This window comes from Chiloscyllium punctatum, chromosome 8 (genome assembly GCF_047496795.1).
Source record: "Chiloscyllium punctatum isolate Juve2018m chromosome 8, sChiPun1.3, whole genome shotgun sequence".
Classification (NCBI taxonomy): domain Eukaryota; kingdom Metazoa; phylum Chordata; class Chondrichthyes; order Orectolobiformes; family Hemiscylliidae; genus Chiloscyllium; species Chiloscyllium punctatum.
Window position 1 is genome coordinate 83,802,221 of NC_092746.1, and position 20,432 is coordinate 83,822,652.

Here is a 20,432-nt window from a genome sequence, read left to right on the forward strand (position 1 = left end):
TAACTTATCTGATTCTGTGCTGTGAACTTCGCCCAACAGTTCCTCCAAGATTAGTTGTGAATTTCACTGTTTGTTCATTTTCCCAGATGCACCCATTATCAATCTTTTTCTCCGTTACATTGATGACCGTATTGGTGCCACCTCGTGTTCTCACGAGGAGTTTGAACAGTTCATCAACTTCACCAAAACTTTGTACCTTGACCTTAAGTTCACATGGACCATCTCCACCACCTCCCTCCTGTTCCTGGACCTCTCTGTCTCCATTTCCAGCAACCAACTCTACACGGACATCTATTTAAAACCCACTGACTACTCCTCCTCCCAACTCCCTCCTGTAAACATATACTCCCAATTCCTGTGCCTTCACTGTATCTGCTCCCACGAGGAGCAGTTCCACCACTGGTCATACCAAGTGGCCTCCTATTTCAAGGACCGCAATTTCTCCTCTCATGTGATTAACAATGCCCTCCAAAGCATCTTCTCCACTTCTCGTACCTTTGTCCTCGAACCCCATCCCTCTAACCGCAATTAGGATAGAACCTTGCTGGTCTTCACCTTCCACCTCACTAATCTTTGGATGCAATGCATTATCCTCCACCAAAGTCAGACCCCACCACCAAAAATATGTTTCCCTCTCCACCCCTATCTGCGTTCTGCAGAGATCATTCCCTCTGCGATTCATTTATTAGGTCAACGTCCTCCACCAACCCACCCTCCACCTTCCCTTGCCACCACATGAGGTGTAAAACCTGCACCCACACCTTCCCCCTCACTTCCATTCAAATCCCCAAAGCTTCATTTCACATCTGGCAGAGATTTTCCTGTACATCCATCCACCTAATCTACTGCCTCCTTTGCTCTCGATGTGGTCTTCTTTACATTGGGAAAGACAGGATGTCAACTTGCAGAGTTTTTCAGGGACACACGCACCAAATAATCCCACTGCCCTCTGGCCGACCACTTCAACTCCCCCTCCCAATCCTCCAAGGACATTAAAATCCTGGGCCTCCTCCACCACCAATTCAAAGCCAACCACCTACTGGAGAAAGAATGTCTCATCTTACACTTTGGGACCTTTCAATCACATAGCATCAATGTAAATTTGTCTAGTTTCCAAATCTCCCCTCCCCTCCCACCTCATCCCAGATTCAACCCTCCAACATGGCACTACCCTCATGACCTGCCCATCTTCCTTCCTCTCGATCCAATCCACCCACCCCACCAACCTATCACAATACTCCCCACCTACATCCACCTATCGCCTTCCCACCTCACTATTTATCGCTGTCCTCTTTCCCCTCCACACTCCTGATGAAAGGCTTATTGCCTGAAATTTTGATTGTCCTGCTCTGCTTTTTGACTCTTAATGAGGACGTTGCCTGGATTGGAGGGTATTAGCTGTAAGGAGAGGTTAGACAAACTTGGCTTGTTTTTGCTAAAACATCAGAGGCTGAAGGGTAATCTGAGAGAAGAATATAAAATTATGAGAGGCTTGTTAGGAAGGACAGTTGAGTCTTTTACTCAGGATGGGTAATGTCAAATACTCGGGTATGTAAGTTTAACATGCAGGGGATAGTTTAAAGGAGATATGTAAGGCCAGTTTTACACCCAGTGTGATAAGTGCTTGGAACGTGCTGTCAGGGGAGTTGATAGAAGCAGATATGTTTAAGAGGCATTTAGACAGACCGAAGAAATAGAGGGACATGTGTCATGTGCAGGCAGATGGGATCGACTTAGAATGGCATCATAGTCAGCACTGCCATTGTGGGCCAAAAGGTCCATTTCTATGCTGTACTGTTCTATGTTGTTGTTGGGTTGATGGGACTGACCTATGAAGAGAGGTTAGGCAAACTTGGCATATATTCTCATTCTGTGAAACCCTAGAGAGTTGATCGAGTTGAAACTCCAATATGCTTAAAGAGACAGTCAAGGTAGATACAGATAAGCTTTTTCTATGGGCTGGGTAGTCTAGAATGTGGGGGCATAATTTTAAAAATAAGAGGATTACTATTTAGGACTGAGATAAGGAGTAGGGCTCATCTGCTTCATTCACTTTCCTTTCAGCATCTTTTCTTCTCTTCACTCAGCTGCTATTGTCACAGCAATAGCATTGGCGGGGGCAATTGAGCTCAATGCTGACTTATGGCGGTCAGCGAGTGGGCCCAGCGCTTCTGCATTGATGAGCCGGTCCTAGCGCCAATTCATGCCTGCTGCATTGGAGGTTAGTTTGGGTTCCCGGCAGCATCGGTATCCAGCACAGATTCATGGATTTGGAGATGCCAGTGTTGGACTGGGCTGTAGATTAGATTCCCTACAGTGTGGAAACAGGCCCTTCGGCCCAACCAGTCCACACCAACCCTCCGAAGAGCAACCTACCCAGACCCATTTCCCTTTTGACTAATGCGTCTGTCATGATGGGCAATTTAGCATGGCCAATTCACCTAACCGGCAAATATTTGGACTGTGGGAGGAAACCGGAGCACCGGGAGGAAACCCATGCAGACACGGGGAGAATGTGCAAACTCCACACAGTCGCCTGACGCTGGAATCGAACCTGGGATGCTGATGCAGTGAGGCAGCAGTGCTAACCACTGAGCCACTGTGTACAAAGTTAAAAATCACACAACATCAGGTAATACTCCAACAGCTTTATTTGGAAGCACCAGCTTTTGGAGTGCTACTCCTTCATCAGGTGGTTGTGGAGAATAAGATTTTAAGACACAGAATCTTTAGCAAAAGCTTACAGTGTGATGTAACTGAAATTATACATTGAAAAAGACCTGAATTGTTTGTTAAGTCTCTCGTCTTTTAGAATGACCATATGGTGTCAGTTCTTTCATATGTAAATTGTAACACTTTTTTAAAAAAGTTACATTCTCAAGTGAATTTTAACAATTGGTGTCATGTTGGCCCAGGTAATGCATTGAAGGTGCAAGCTGCTCTGTGTGACGATGTCTGTGCCACAATGGTCAGACTGATTCTAATCTAAAAAACAGATTTACAGGATCCTACTTGGATTCTTGCAGTTTTTGAACAAAGTAAAATGTAATTCTGCAGGTAATTCATCCCACAAACTTATATGTGTGTGTGTGTGTGTGTGGGGGGGGGGGGGGGGGGGCGGGGGGGGGAAGTTATAAGTGCCTGTGAGAGAATGTGTGTATGTGTGTGAGTGTAATGGGGTATAAGTCTGTGAGTGGGGGTGTGTGGGGGTGTATGTGTGATCGTATGAGAGAGCGTCTGTGTACAGATTCATGGATGCAGTGATGGAGGGGAGGTTTGGCCCACTATAAGACCTGACTGCATTGGCAGCATCTGTATCAGTTAGGTGGGCTGGAAGCAGACTCATGTTGGCGGCAAGGTCAAGTTTGGGCCTCTGCGGTACCTGGTGGCGCCTACAATGGCAAAGTCCAGCCAGACCTCTTAGTGGTAGGGACATCAGTGGAGGCAAGATAGCGCCAAAGAGTGGCGATTCTTGTTCTGGCAGGGGCAGCACATCAGAGCAGACTCAGCTGATCGATGATGGAGGACTTAACAAGAAGTATTGTAAAGTTGAACACTTTCTTTAGTTAGTATGATCAAAGTGTCAAGAATTAACAAAATTAGTTTGAATTAAACAACATTTTCCAGATACTGATATCATAAGCTAATCGAAGGAATGAAAGGTCTTAAATTCTAGTTGAGAATGTCGTGGTAGTTAATCCTTCATTTTGAGACAATTATTACTTTAGTTTTCTTAGAATATTTTCATGTACCCTCTTGTATCCAGTAATCGTCAACATTCTTGAATCTTAAAATAGTTTTAAAAGCTCAAATTATAAGGTTCGGAGTTGTAGAAGATATCTATTTTTAAACAGCAGATGGAGAGAAATTGCCCAAGGGGTGAAAAGAAGCACTCAGATAGGATAATAAGACAACATTACATTACTGAGAGGGATTTTCGCGAGTGGAATTAAATTGCAGTTTATATTTCGTTAACCATCTTCAGGGGAACAAAAATTGAAAGAACAGATAGTGTGGGTGTGAAAATCGAATCCCTCAGTTTTAGTGTCAAGGACACCTCTAAGTGTAAAAGGTGCGGCTAGAGGGGTTTAAATGGGAGAACTCAGCAGCCTCACCACTTGTGTTCCCCACTCCCCGGATCAACCTCTTACCTTCAAACAGAATCTAACTCCGCGCTCGCTTCATGCGCGGCCCCGCGCAGTGTTGTTCTGTCGCCTGGCAACCGGCCGGCTTGCGGCCTGGCGCTGGGGTTCGCTGTGTGGATCCAGGTGAGTGTTCGGGCTGGCTTGTCCCGCATGGTGTGTGTAGGGCCGGCTACCAATCTGTGATTGATTGACTGACTGACTCTAGATTTTATTTCCTTTGACTTTATGGAGAGTCCTGTCTGTTACCCGGTCCCGGAGGCGCAGGTGCTGTGGCCATTGGCGGTGCTGCTGTCGGTTAATGCTGTCATGTCCTCCATTGTAAACCAGGAGAGTCATATTAAACATTGATGAAGGGTCACCGGACTCAAAAGTATTTCTACAGATGCTCTTAAGACCATGCTAAGTTTCTCCAGTAGTTTTTTTTTGAAGATTATTACATTTATGGCAAAGACTCATGGGGATTAGAGTTACCCTTGTTGCCGGTGGTTCTATTCGTTGATTATTTTGAAATGTATCCAATATTAACTTGGGGGTTGCTTTCTCCTTATCAAGAAAAATCAGCAAAACTAAGCAATATTTTGTATCGTCTGAGACGTCCAGGCAAATTAAGTCATAGCACTTGAAGTATTGTTTTTGGTTTTGTAGTAATTGCTATAGGGACTAAGATGAAGAGACAAATATGTTAAACTCTCAACTAAATGGGTTTTGATTATTCAATCTGGGTTGCAAGAAACATGAGCCCAGCATTATCAGGGCAAGTACCAATTATCAAATCAAAACAAACCTGTTTGGATTTTGCAACTGTGTTTATTACTTAAAAATCGTTAACTACAATGATCTAGTGATTGGTGTGATGTGGACTTGTGGTATCCCAGGGTAGTATAATCCTAGTTGGCAAACGTGAGTACTGCAGATGCTGGAAAGCAGATTCAAGAGTGTTGTGCTGGAAAAGTACAGCAGGTCAGGTAGCAACCAGGCTGGGAATCTTGGTGGTGGAGAGATAAATTGGGGGCAAGGTAGCTGAGAGTGCAGAATGTGGCTGAAGAGCTTCAGGGCAGAGAGAGACTCACTGAAAACCTTGTACAGAGAGGAGGACGCCTCCAAGGTAGGTATCCTTGGAAGAGGATTCGCAGTAAGTTAAAATCTATACATCTAGTGCCAAGTTAAGGGAAGTCCAACCCTCTGCAGCAGCGCTGTTGATAAGCAGCCAAATATATTGAAGTTGTTCAGGCTGCATTATTTTCTTAATGTTTGGACTGTGGACTTAAAAAAGGAAGATACTACTTTTAAACCTAGATGTTTGCAGGTTTAAAAATCATATTTGGTTGAGCACACTGAGTTGCCTATAGTATTGCTGTTGCTTGGGGGGAGAAAAAAGCAAAAAGTAGCTAAGTCCCCTGGCCCTAAGTACTTGCATCCTAGGATCTTAAAGGAGATAGCTACTGAGATAATTGAAGTATTGGTTGTAACTTTCCAACAAATCCTCTGCTTTTGGTGAAGTACCAAAAACTGCTTATGTGACACACTCTCTTTCTAAAAGGAAATGAGGCAAAGAGCAGAAAACTATATAGGTTGATTAGCTAAACGTCACTTTTTAAAAAAAAATTGGAATCAATTATTAAGGAAGTAATAGCAGAACATTTGAAAAGTCATAATCTAATCAAGCAGAGTCAGTCTGACTTTATGAAATAGAAGCCATGTCTGACTAATTTACTTGAGTTTTCAAGGAAGTCTCAACTAGAGATGGATAGAGGGGAGCCTGTTGTATTTGGACTTCCAGAAGGTGTTTGACAAGATACCTCACAAATGCTAAGTCATAAGATAAAGAGCCCATGGGTTGGACGTAGTACATGGATAGAGAATTGGCTAATGGGCTGGAAACAGTGAATGGGGATAAGAGTTCTTAAGTTTGGTGATTTGTGACCAGTACTCCACATGAAGCAGTGCTGGGATTGCAACTGTTTACAACAAACAGCTTGGAAGAAGGAATTGGATGTACCTTAGCCAAATTTGCAGATGGCACAAAAATAACTGGCAAGGCAATTTGTGAGTGGGATACAAACAGTTTGCAGAGAGAAGTCGATCAGTTAAGTGGACAAAACAGTAAATGGGGTGGGGGGGGGGGGAAAGGGGGGTGGGGGGTGAGGACTGCAGATGCTGGAGATCAAGACTGTGCATCCATGAGGCACTGTGGACCATCAGTAGCAGTGGAATTACACTGACACAATTTGCAACCTCATGGCCTACCATATTCCCTACTCTATTATTGCCATCAAGTCAAGTGATTAACCCTGGTTCAATGAAGAGTGCAGAGCTGAAAATGTGTTGCTGGAAAAGCGCAGCATGTCAGGCAGCATCCAAGGAACAGGAGAATCGACGTTTCGGGCATCAGCCCTTCTTCAGGAATCCTGAAGAAAGGCTGGTGTCCGAAACGTCGATTCTCCTGTTCCTTGGATGCTGCCTGACCTGCTGCGCTTTTCCAGCAACACATTTTCAGCTCTGATCTCCAGCATCTGCAGTCCTCACTTTCTCCTCAATGAAGAGTGCAGGAGGGCAAGCTAGAAATGGCACCAAGCATACCTAAGAATGAAACAAATAACTGCAGAAGCTGGAAATCTGAAACAGAAACGAATTGTTGGAGAAATTTAGGTAAATTTTCAGCATTGCATCTTGTACATGGTACACACAGTTGCCATTGAGCTTTGATTGAGAGGGGTTTGAATGTTTGTGGATGTGCTACTAAGCCAGGCTGCTATTTCCTGGATGGTGTCAAACTTCTCCAGTATTTTTGGTGGTATATTCATCCAGGGATGTGGGTAATATTCCATCACATTCCTGAATTGTGCCTTGAAGATAGTGGATAGGCATCGGGATTCAGGAAGGAAGTTACTTGCAGCAGGATACCTAGCCTCTGACCTTCTCTTGTAGCCGCAGTATTTGCATGACTAATTCAGCTCAATTTCTGGTAACTCTCAAGACATTGATCATGAGGGATTAAGTAATGGTAACGCCACTGAATGCTAAAGAACAATAGTCAGATTCTCTCTTGTTGCAAATGTCATTGCTGGCCACTTGTCAGTTCAAAATGGATATTATTGCGCTCTTGCTGCATTTGGGCATGGACTGCTTCAGTATCTGAGCAGTCAAAAATAGTACTAAATATTGTGCAATTATCAGATATTCTCACTTCTAACTTGACAAGAGCATGAAGATCATTGATTTTTAAAAGCTGAGGATACTTAAATCTAGGGCAGTACCCTGAGGAACTTCTGCAAAAATGACCTGGAGTTAGAGATCTCCAACAGTTACAACTATCTTTGGGCCAGGAATGAGTTGAAGCAGCAAAGAGTGTTCACCTGAATCCTAATGACTCTAGTTTTACTCTGGCTTCTTGATGCCACATTCGGTCAAATATGATTTTACCCTGGAATTCAGTTCTGTGTTTGTACCAAGACTATAATAGGATCAGGAGCTGAGTTGCCCTGGCAGAACCCAAACTGAACATTATTAAGCAGGTTTTTGCTTAGCAAGTGCTACTTGATAGCATTGTTGATGACAACTTCCATCGCTTTACTGGTAAACGAGGGAAAATTGATGAGGTGGCAATTCATCAGGTTGGATTTGTCCTGCTTTTGTGTACACTATGTATCTTGGCAACTTGCCACATTGACAGGAAGATGCAAGTGTTGTAGCTGTAGTGGAACAGCCTGGCCAGAGGAACAAAGACAAGTCTTCAGTGGTATTGGCAAAATGTTATCAGGGCCTATAGTATTTGCAGAATAAGTGCTTTTAGCCATTTATGATATAAAATGGAGTGAATCAAATTGACTGAAGACTGGCATCGGTGAAGCTGGGGTCATCCAGAAGGGTCTGCAATGGATCATCCACTCATCACATGTAGCTGAAGATTATTGCTAATGTTTCAGCCCTATCTTTTACACTGATGAGCTGGGTCCTCCCATTATCGAGGGTGAGAGTATTTATGTGCGGACTATTCCTCCTGTGAATTTGTTCAATTGCCTACTACCATTCTTGACTTGCTATGGCAGGCTTGCAGAGCTTCATTCTCACCTGTTGTTATGTAATTGCTTAGCTCGGCACGGTGGCACAGTGGTTAGCACTGCTGCCTCACAGCGCCAGAGACCTGGGTTCAATTCCTGCCTCAGGTGACTGACTGTGTGGAGTTTGCACATTCTCCCCGTGTCTGCGTAGGTTTCCTCCGGGTGCTCCGGTTTCCTCCCACACGCCAAAGATGTGCCGGTTAGGTGAATTGGCCATGCTAAATTGCCCGTAGTGTTAGGTAAGGGGTAGATGTAGGGGTATGGGTGGGTTGCGCTTCGGCGGGGCGGTGTGGACTTGTTGGGCCGAAGGGCCTGTTTCCACACTGTAAGTAATCTAATCTAATCTAATCTAATCTCTGTCACTCACTTGCTTATGCTGTTTGATATGCAAGTAGTCCTGATTTGTAGCTTCACTAGATTCTTAGTTATAAAAATAGTATCTGCTGGAGAAACTCGGGTTCCATCTGTGGAGGGAAAGAAGAGTTAACATTTCACGTCCAGTGATCCCAGTGATGGGACTTGAACCTGGACACTACCATTGCATCATAAGAGCCTTAATCATGGTTAGCAGAATTCAGAATTGCACAGGAATACCTCCATCACCATCACCTTAACCAATCAGCCACAAGTTCACAGAATCATAGAATCCCTACATTGCAGAAAGAAAACATTCAGTCTATTGAGTTTGCACTGATCCTCTGAATACCACCCCAGAATGCTACCCTATCCCATGACCTCTCTCATACCGTGGCTAATCCACCTAGCCTACACATCCCGGACCTGCAGACAATTTTGGCTTAGCCAATCCACCTAACCTGTTCATCTTTGGATGTGGGAGGAAATCGGAGCATCTAATGGAAACCCAAGCAGACACTGGGAGAATGTTCAAACTCCACACAGTCACCCAAGGCTGCAATCAAATCCAGATCCATGGCTTTGTGAGGCAGCAGTGCTACCCACTGAGGAACATTACACATTACAACTTGCAATTGTATAGCAGCTTTAATATATAAAATGTTCTGAAGCACTTTACTTCATTAGCCTTTCTATTTCAACATGTAAAGTCACAAATTGAGTTAGTAAATTAGAATAACACACCATTTTAATATCGAAATTATGCATATTGAGAGAGATTTTACTGTTGGTGTGATTTAAGATGGGACTTTCAGACAGTATAGAAAAACGTGCCACGAATGGTGAAGGGAATGCAAATGTACTAAAAACTAATGCCAGAGGACCAAAGTATGGAGGAATTTGTGTAGGTAAGTTGCAGAGGGAGGGAATTAATTTATGGATGAGTATAAAAATGAGGAGGATTCAAAATTTACTGTATTGTGAGAGAATCTAGATTTAGTGCCAAGTCTCAAAAGCTTCTGCAGTGTTGAACAGGGCAGATAACAGATATCTCAAGGCATTCCACCATCATTGACTTTGCTTTGTAGAACAGAAATTCATTCAAATTAATATTTGCAACTGTTCTATTTTGATTATGATTAGGATGATTGAATACAGCTATTTTGGTCACATTCATCTTAACAGAGTGACATCTTGAAGCAGCAACATCTTCTTAACCAGGGGATAGAGGTAGGTGTCCAGAACTGCTACAGTGAACCAGGTAACCAAAAACCACAAATGCAGTGTCATAAAAATGAATGAAAGAAATTAAAGGGATAGCACCAATGTGCATATAAATTAGTTGAGGAATAATAAATAGAGTAAAGGTCATTGGTATTCTTCGGGTTGGAAGAAGGTCTTTTAGTGGGATGCTTGCTTTCCTTGGCACAAATGTATAAATGATCTAGATGCATGCAGGGGATATTTTCAAAGGTGCAGACAACATAAATTGTAAACTGTGAGGTGGATAGTGTAGAATATCAGAAGGATATTGACATGGTGGTGGAGTGGGAGGATTTCCGACAGATGAAGTTCAATACAGCGACGTGTGAGGTGATTTACTTTTATTAGATTAGATTACAGTGTGGAAACAGGCCCTTCGGCCCAACAAGTCCACACCGACCCGCCGAAGCGCAACCCATCCGTACCCCTACATTTACCCGTTACCTAACACTAGGGGCAATTTAGCATGGCCAATTCACCTGACCTGCACATCTTTGGACTGTGGGAGGAAACCGGAGCACCCGGAGGAAACCCACGCAGACATGTGCAAACTCCACACAGTCAGAGGCGGAAATTGAACCCGGATCTCTGGCGCTGTGAGGCAGCAGTGCTAACCACTGTGCCACCGTGCCGCCCATGCAAAGAACATAGACAGTATAAAATAAAAGGTACTACTGTAAAGGATTTGCAGGAGCACAAAGACTTGGCTGTATGTGTGAAAATAGAAAGTGCTGGAGAAACTCAGCAGGCCGCATCTGTGGAGAGAGAAATGGTTAATTTAACTGAGTGTCTTCTCTTTTGAAAAGGCAGGAGATTGGCAATAAATTAAAATGCTGAGAAAGATAGTTTGGACACACTGAGTTGAGTAGTCTTCTTCTGCACTGTAACAATTCTGTGATTCTAGGCTACTTGGAATAGATGACTTGTATTATGAGGAATGGTTGGACAGGTTAAGCTTGTAGCTGCTGGAGTTTAGAAGAGGAAGGGGTAACTTGATGAAGTATGAGTTCCTCAGGGATCTTATCAATGTGGAATATGACATTTCATTTGTGAGAGAATCTAGATTTAGGGCTTACATTTTAAAAATAATAGCTTGCCCATTTTAAGCAGAGAGTAGGAGAATGTTTTTTTTTCTCACAGAAGATCCTGAAGTTTTGGAATCAAAAGGTGATGGAAGCAGAGACCTTAAAATTTGAGGCAGTTAGAGTCCTGAAAAGTGAGTGGGAGAAAGTTATTGACATAATGAGATCAGGTATGATCTTATTGAGTGATGGGGGCAGGCATGAGCTATTTAGTGCAGCATGGACTACTGCTGCTCTTGAGTTGAATGTTCTTATGCTCATATATATCTTTGTACTATATGGAGATTTGTGTGACTTATTCTGAGTAGACTGACTAGATTAAGAAGTTATTTAGATGTTTACTAACATAAAATAATTTGTTCACGCGTATCTGTACTTTTTCTTTCACATAGGATGGGTAAGAAACAAAAGAAGGAAGTTGAGGCATCTCCAAAAGATGCGGTAAGTTACTTTTTAAAATATTAATGCCCACAAAACTCAGTGAAATATTTCATATCTTGACTAGTCTTTTCAAAAATATTTGATTTAACTGATACTTAGAATATGATTAGGCATAAATCCACATTTTATTTGAACTTTTGTTTCACAAAAGTTAAATTCTGGATTAAATTTTGCTGTATCAAAAAAACGTTTAATGAACTAGACAAATTCATTCTGCATTTGTATGGTTATGAACAGTGTAAGTAGCAAGGGACTTGATAAAGATTTGCCGAACTCTACTATTCATCCCTCTGGCTGGAAAGGGTCCTTTTCTATTAATGCTTAAATTTGTTTTTCCTGCCTAAAAAGTTTTAGTTTGCTATTAGTTCCATCTATGTTAAATTCTTTTTCAAAAACCTCATCTGGAGCTTTATTAAGTTCCAATAGCAACATACCTTCAAATTGTTTTTGGACTACAAAGTTGATTTATTAAAGTTTTCAACCCCCTTTTTATCTTGGCTGTGCCTAAGGAACTGACTTGTATGTGGGGTGTTGAGGCGGTGGAGCCCCTAGAGAGAATATTGTCCACTAGCTAACCTGAGTCAAATAAATCACATAGGGAATTCCATAGTTTTTAGATCTGGGCTTTTATTTTAGGCCTATCGATTCAGCAGATAACATCCTGACACATTGTCTTTGGTAATTTTCCTCACCAGCCTTTCAGCTGCATTGTCTAATTCATAAGACAATCCACGAACATAGTTTTAAATTATAGGAAAACATAAGGAACACCAGCACCGAGTACTGTATGTTCTCTTTTCTGACCTCCGAAAATACTTTGATTCTGTCAGCTGCAAAAACTAATTGAATATCTTCATCAACTTTGACTGCCCTCACAAATTGTTTGCCATCCTTTGCCTATTCCAAGATAACATGCAAGCCATGATGCTCACCAGTGGAACTACCCACAGACCTCATTTTGATGAAAACTGGCTTCAAATAGCCCCAGCCTCCTTCTCCATTCTTGCTCCTTGCAATGTTGTACAATACCTCCAGAAAATTACCCACAGGCCTTAGGATAATATAGAGAATTGATAGAAAAATGCTCTACACCATCAATCCAAAATGACTCCAAATTCATTAGTTGAACTTCAGCATGTGCCCACTTACTCAAAATCTGAGCTCTAAGTTAGTCAATTCCTTCTGCAAGGCTTATCAGAAAATGCACTTTTCTCTAAATAACTAGTCAACAAGATCCTCATCTGAAACAACACCTCCCCATTTGATTAAAATCAATATTGAGATCCTAGAAAATGTGTACCATTCACCATATCTTGGGAGCCTCCTCTTCATGAAGGCACATGTATATGACAGTTTATTGTTACTTTCAAATGCCAGCTGAGCCTTTTGCTGACTGGGTAGATAAATATTTGATGATCAGGACCTCTAATATGGGACTAAGGTCATGGTTTACAAGACAACAGTAAACTCTGAGCTCTTGCATGTGGTGAAAACTTGGACAACCTGCAGGATACATCTCAAAGCATTGAAGAAGTACCATCAGTGATGCTTTCTCAAGATTCTCCAAATTGAGTAGAAAGAAAGGCAGTCTAATAGTAGCAACTTTTTCTAAGGCAACATAACAAATTGCTAATTACATAAATTTAGCTGTGCTGGTTGGGATAATTTGTTTGTACATCTGACACTTCAGACTTCTGAAGAAACCTCTCTACTTAGAACTCAACTCAATCATGGTAGGAAACTCTCTGCATCAATCACCAAATACCACCTGTCCATATGTGGCAGATTCTGCAGATCAAGCAATAGATTTAGATATCTCACAACTAACACTACCTCTAAGCTGTGTTACTGCACATAGCAATTGAACTTCTAATGCCAAATTGGTTCCAAAAGTCATAACCCACATGGACCTTGGAAGTCCATGCAGACGATTAAAAAAAATTAGTGAGAATACTGCTCAGAATTCAAATTGCAAAGGAAATGCATCATCCTCAATCCTTTGGGACTGCCTAATAAGAATTTATGCAACAAAGTAGTTGTCACCTTTAACAAAAATAATGCCAAGAGTCTTCACAAAAAGGAATACTAAATGGAAATGCTGTAGAAAGGTTAAACATTTGACTCCAAATCTCACTGCAGTTTTGATGGAGGCTTGAACACTGGATTTGAATGAGGGAGGAAAAGTGGGAGTAGAATGCCCAATGAAATGAAATCAGTGGGTTGAGTCTTATTGGTAAAAACAATGACTGCAGATGCTGGAAACCAGATTATCGATTAGTAGCGCTGGAAAAGCACAGCAGTTCAGGCAGCATCTGAGGAGCAATAAAATCAACATTTCAGGCAAAAGCCCTTCATCAGGAATACAGGCAGAGAGCCTGAAGGGTGGAGAGATAAATGAGAGAGGGGTGGGGGTGGGGAGAAAGTTGCATAGAATACAGTAGGTGTGTAAGGGTGAGGATGAAGGTGATAGGTCAGGGAGGAAGGTAGCAAAGAGTAGAATGGGTGGGATGAAGGTGATAGGTCAGAGAGGAGGGTGGAGTGGATAGGTGGAAAAGAAGATAGGCAGGTAGGACAAGCCGTGGGGACAGTGCTGAGCTGGAAGTTTGGAACTGGGGTGAGGTGGGGGAAGGGGAAATGAGGAATCTGTTGAAGTCCACATTGATGTGCTGGGGTTGAACTGTTCAGAGGTGGAAGATGAGGCGTTCTTCCTCCAGGTGTCGGGTGGTGAGGGAGCGGTGGTGAAGGAGGCCCAGGACCTCTATGTCCTCGGCAGAGTGGGAGGGGGTGTTGAAATGCTGGGCCACAGGGCGGTGTGGTTGATTGGTGCAGGTGTCCCGGAGATGTTCCCTAAAGCGCTCTGCTGGGAGGCGTCCAGTCTCCCCAATGTAGAGGAGACCGCATCGGGAACAACGGATACTATAAATTATATTAGTGGATGTGCAAGTAAAACTTTGGATGTGGAAGGCTCCTTTAGGGCCTTGGATGGAGGTGAGAGAGGAGGTTTGGGTGCAGGTCTTGCAATTCCTTTGGTGGCAGGGGAAGGTGCCAGGATGGGAGGGTGGGTTGTAGGGGGGTGTGGACCTGACCAGATAGTCACAGAGGGAATGGTCTTTGCGGAAGGCCGAAAGGGGAGTGGAGGGAAATATATCCCTGGTGGTGGGGTCCGTTTGGAGCTGGTGGAAATGTCGGCGGATGATTTTGGTTTATGCAAAGGTTGGTAGGGTGGAAGGTGAGCACCAGGGGGGTTCTGTCCTTGTTACAGTTGGAAGGGTGGGGTCTGAGGGCGGAGGTGCGGGATGTGGACGAGATGTGTTGGAGGGCATCTTTAACCACGTGGGAAGGGAAATTGCGGTCTCTAAAGAAGGAGGCCATCTGGTGTGTTCTGTGGTGGAACTGGTCCTCTTGGGAGAAGATACGGTGGAGGCTGAGGAATTGGGAATACGGGATGGCATTTTTGCAGGAGGGAGGGTGGGAAGAGGTGTAATCCAGGTAGCTGTGGGAGTCGGTGGGTTTGTAAAAAAATGTCGGTGTCAAGTCGGTCGTCATTAATGGAACGGAGAGGTCCAGGAAGGGGAGCGAGGTGTCAGAGATGGTCCAGGTAAATTTAAGGTCAGGGTGGAATGTGTTGGTGAAGTTGATGAATTGCTCAACCTCCTCATGGGAGCACGAGGTGGCGTCAATGCAGTCATCAATGTAACGGAGGAAGAGGTGGGGACTGGTGCCGGTGTAATTACGGAAGATGAACTGTTTTATGTAGCCAACAAAGAGAGAGGCATAGCTGGGGCCCATACGGGTGCCCATGGCTACCCCTTTGGTCTGGAGGAAATGGGAGGATTCGAAAGAGAAATTAAGGGTGAGGACCAGTTCGGCCAAACGAATGAGTGTTGGTGGAAGGGTACTGCTGGGGACGTTGGGAGAGGAAGAAACGGAAGGCTTGGAGGCCGTGGTCATGGCGGATGGAGGTGTAGAGGGATTGGATATCCATGGTAAAGATGAGGCGTTGGGGGCCAGGGAATCGGAAGTCTTGGAGGAGGTGGAGGGCATGGGTGGTGTCTTGAACATATGTAGGGAGTTCCTGGACTGGGGGGAATAGGACAGTGTCGAGGTAGGTAGAAATGAGTTCAATGGGGCACGAACATGCTGAGACAATGGGTCGGCCAGGGTGGTCAGGCTTGTGGATCTTGGGAAGTGCGGGGTTCCCGGACTACAAGGTTGGAAGCTGTGGGTGGGAGATCTCCTGAGGTGATGAGGTTCTGTATGGTCTGGGAGATGATGGATGGGGGTGGGGTCATGGTCGAGGGGGCGGTAGGAGGAGGTGTCCACGAGTTGGCATCTGGCTTCAGAGGTGTAGAGGTCGGTGCGTCAGACTACAACTGTGCCCCCTTTATCTGCTGGCTTGATGGTGAGGTTGGGATTCTAGCAGATGGAGTGGAGGGCAGCTCGTTGTTAGATTGAGAGGTTGGAGTGAGGGAGGGGGTAGACAGGTTGAGGCGGTTAATGTCCTGGCGGCAGTTGGAAATGAAGAGGTCGAGGGCAGGTAATAGGCCAGCGCGGGGTGTCCAGGTGGATGCAGTGTGTTGGAGGTGGGTGAAGGGATCCTTGGAAGGTGGGCGGGAGTCCTGATTGTGAAAGTAAGCTCGGAGTGAAGGCAGCGGAAGAAGTGTTCGCTGTCACGGCGTGTATTAAATTCATTGATGCGTGGGCGGAGGGGGATGAAGGTGAGTCCTTTGTGGACTGATTGTTCGTCCTCAGTGAGGAGGAGGTCTGGAGGGATGGTGAAAACTCGGCAGGGCTGGGAGCTGGGATCTGGTGTGGAGGTTGGAGTGGGGGGTGGAGCCTGTAACTGAAGTGGGTGTGGTGGTGGGGGGAATGGGGGTAGAGTCAAGAGCAGGGGTGGTGTTCCCCTCAGGGTTCTGGGAGGCGGGGATGGTGACAGTGGGATCTCTCAGGGGCATATCAGCAGAATTCAGGTGAGTGGTGTTGGTGGGGGCGGAAGTGGTGGCAAACACAGCAGTATGAGGGGCCGGAAGTCACTGAGCATGTGACATCAGCGATGATGTGAGGGGTGGAATGATATTGTGTGGTGCATGAGGAATTGTAAGGGGCGGAAGTGGCTGTGGAAGTGGCCATGATGGGGGCGGAAGTGTGGGGATGGTGGCTGCACCAGCTGCATGGCCAATGGCATCTGAGCAGTTCCAGAGGCCGGGGGAATCTACTGGAATGTTTGAGGAGCGCTGGTTATGGAGGTGGGTAGATAAAAGTTTGTTGTACTTACAGTTTTTGATATTTGAGACAGAGTTGAAATACTGTTTGTTAAGAGTATGAATTCTCCTGAGAATATAGTAAAGGAGGGGTCCTTTGCAATTGATGCGGGCTATGGTGGGAAATCTGGTAGAAATGTGTGAGGCTTTTCTCAACTGTTGGAAGCAACTTGTTGCAATTTTTAACAAAATTCCAAATGCCAAGAAGAGATTCATGCTAGCCAGTGGTTGTTTATTAGGGATGTTGCTTATCAGTGACTTTACTAAGTATACTAAAAACTAGGAAGCTTGTCATATTGTTATCTGTCCTCTGGCAACTCAAGGAAGATAAGCTTTTGTCAGGAGTCATCAGCATGAAGAGTTAAGGGCAGCCTCTAATATCAGTCCAGGTTACAGTAATGGCCAGTCAGCTGTTTGGTGTGATCCAAGTCAGAGCGCTGTCCTCACAATGGGTAAGGAGCCATTTTGCTGTGTAGCACACCACCCATCTTGACTCTTTCTGCCCTATTTTAGGCTGGTTTCCTCCTGAGTGAGGCAGGTTGTAAGGGAGATGAAAACACAGCTGTTACTTTTGATGCAGATGACGTGTCCTGAATGAGGGAAAAACCAGAGCAGAGGGCATACTGAGTAGTGGTGTCAAGGTTTGTGGTAGGTGAGAGCGAGTAAAGGAAAATGTTGCAGGGAATAGTGAGTTTTGTAGAACATAAGCTTGGTAGGAGATGGGAACAGTACCATAGCCTAATTGAGAAGTCTCGGACAGAAGATGGTGGCATTTGTGTAGGAATGGAAAAGGACATTGACCTTCTTCCTATATTTCTATACATTTCCCCCAAACAGCTGAGACTGCTTTACCCTGAGTGGCAACCTTGGACCTGGTTGGCATGCCTGGCATTGTAACCTCCTGTCATGGTCTGTGGTAGGAAGCATCCTGTTTCTGCTCCACCCCAACATCAGGACTTTCAGGTCCCTGCTGAAAAAGTGGTGCACTAATTTTCCCTTCTCTGCCTTGTCCAGGGATGATGATATGAAATGTGCAGGGCAGCTTCAGACTAATATTGCATGCTTGAGTGCACAACAGTTTCTTGAAGATGGTGCTAGTACCAGGATTGCTAGACACTCTGGGAAATTCCAGCACTAGCGAGTTGTTCTGGATGTGGTGATAGTAGAATAGGACTAGAATTGGACAAGAGGGGAGCCATAGAATTGGTAAAGGTAGTTAATGAGGTGAGATTGGTCAGATGTGGTGAGAAAACCTGCAAGAGTTCACGGAGACAAGCCCTCCATGAAACTCAGTGAAACTGGCACTTACATTTTTGGGTTATGATTTACCCCAAATTATAGGTGGGGAAATACACTGATAACTGGCATCATTCTTAACATAATAATGTAGCCAACAAACGACAGTAATTACATCCCCAAAATTACAATGTAGTTCTTCAGGGAAGGTTCCTTGGCTTGACAATGTTCAGGGAAGACCAATTTTCTCCCTTTCATGCCTTAATTTACATCTGTTTCATTTCTTTCATTGTCTTTCACCACAAACAACTCCTGTGTCTTTTGAACTGGATCTCCACACTATCTGTTCCCTTTGCTTCTCCAAACCCTGACCTCCCCCACCCCAACTTGTCAGAAGTGTAAGAACATTTGATTTCCAACTCCTTTCAGTTTTTTCATTTTCTTATCAGATGGGTGTGTCACAGGCTGGCCAGCACTTATTGCCTAACCCTGGTTGCCCTTGAAAAAGTGGTGGTGAACTGCCTTCTTGGACTTCTGCAATTCATCAGCTGCATGTAGACCACAATGCTGCAATGTAGAGATGCTGGTGTTGTACTGGGCTGGACAAAGTCCAAAGTCTCTCAACACCAGGTTATAGTCCAACAGGTTTATTGAAAATTACAAACTTTAGGAGCACTGCTCTTTTGTCAGGTGAAGTCAATTCTCACTTCATGTCACTTCTCACAATGCTGCGAGGGAAAGAATTCTGAATCTTGATGAAGAGTTGCACTAGGCTTGAAGTGTTAACGCTGTTTCTCTCTCAACATATCCTGCCAGATTTGCCAAGTCTCTCCAGCATTTCATGCTTCAGATATCCAGCATCCGCAGTATTTTGCTTTTATTTGAATCTTTGTTTTCTCATTGACCTTTCTTGTACGGTAAGGTCATGGTTGAGCTGTTTGTTAACGATTCCACTTTCAGTTCCATTCAGAGCTGTTCTGAACATTGAGAGGAATAGGTTTTCTAAACAGGTTTTTCATCTGGTTTGATGGGTAATGCATGCAAAATGGACATAACACCAATGATGTTTATTAATTTCTTGCAGTGATCAACTATTTAAATATATTCACAAATAAACTCTACTGTCTTCAACAGTTTAATTCACTTATTATTGAGAGCAAAAATGTACAGACTGTAGTTCTTATGCTGGATTCACCAGAGGATGAAATTTTGCTTAAAGCATGTGAAGCCATATACAAGTTTGCTGAAAAAGGTTAGTTTAATTTAAATTATATTTATTATATCTCATGATATTGATATTGCGTGATCTGGTCACATACTGATACCATTTAGAATACTTTATTGTTGCATCATTGTTGCATTGCTTTTATAGAATTAAACATCAATTAATGATACATTTTAATTTTGATATTTCTTCAAAAGGTAATATTTGCATGTATATCTGAAATAGTGGCATTGTCAAATGTTGTTGTTGTTGCTGCTGCTGCTTGTGAAATTCACTTCAAATGTTAAATAGTTGTAAGTTAATGTGTAATTTTGTGTAAGATTCCTTATGAGGTTTGTCATCAGCTGCTTTACCCTGTACAACTTCAATTTCTTGAAGGTTGTTAGAACTGCACTCACACTGCAAGGACTGTGGATGCTGGAGTTCAGAATCAAAAAGTGTGGTGCTGGAAATGCACAGCCGCCGCGACATTGACCATCTCAACCTATCCACCCCTCCCACCCAATTCAACCTCTCATTTTCACAAAGCGCAGCCCTCCATTCCCTCCACTCCAACCGCAACCTCATCATTAAATCAGCAGACATGGAGTGGTAGTTTGGTGCACCGACCTCTACACCACTGAAGCCAGGCGCCAACTCAAGAACACCTCCTCCTACTGTCCCCTTGACAACCACCTCACCTCTCATCACCAAACCATCATCTCCCAGACCATCCACAACCTCATCATCTTAGGGGATCTCCCATCCACAGCCTCCAACCTCACAGTCACGTGCCACCTAGTTCTATCTCTTACCCAAAATTCACAAACCTGACTGCCATCTTCCTTCCCACCTATTCACTGCACTCTCTGTTCCAACCTATCACTATCACCCCCACCTGCATCTACCTATCGCCTTCCCAGCAACCTCATCCCCACCCTCCCATTTATCTCCCAGCCCCCACCTACACATTCCTGATGAAATGCTTATGCCCGAAACATCAATTCTTCTGGTCCTCAGATGCTGCTTAACCTGCTATGCTCTTCCAGCACCACATTTTTCGACTCATCCAGGCAAGTGGAGAGTTATTCCATTTCACTCCAGACGTGTGTGCTATAAATGGTGGATCGGATTTGGGAGTCAGGAGATGAATGATTTGCCATAGCATTCCTTTTCTCTGACTTGTAGCTGTAGTATTTACGTGGCTAGTTGAGTTCATTTTCCAGTCAATGTTAACACCCAGGATGTTGGTAGGAGGGATCCAGCATTGGTAAAGTTATTGAAAGTCAATCTACAATGGTTATATTGCCTAGCACTTGAGTGGAATGTATGTTGGTTGCTGCTTGTCAGATCAAACCTCTATATTGTCCACCTCTTCTTGCATT

General features: G+C 44.0%; 1 protein-coding gene across 1 annotated transcript in view; it reads left to right on the forward strand.

Moving 5' to 3' along the window:
• Positions 1-4,236: 4,236 nt before the first annotated feature.
• The window catches only part of armc3 (armadillo repeat containing 3), a 194,467-nt gene continuing 178,271 nt past the window's right edge, over positions 4,237-20,432 (forward strand). Inside the window, exons 1-3 of the mRNA XM_072575964.1 lie at positions 4,237-4,268; positions 11,298-11,346; positions 18,978-19,095. Coding sequence (XP_072432065.1) covers positions 11,299-11,346; positions 18,978-19,095 — 166 coding nt within the window. The 5' untranslated portion in view covers positions 4,237-4,268; position 11,298. The remainder of the gene's footprint in view (positions 4,269-11,297; positions 11,347-18,977; positions 19,096-20,432) is intronic.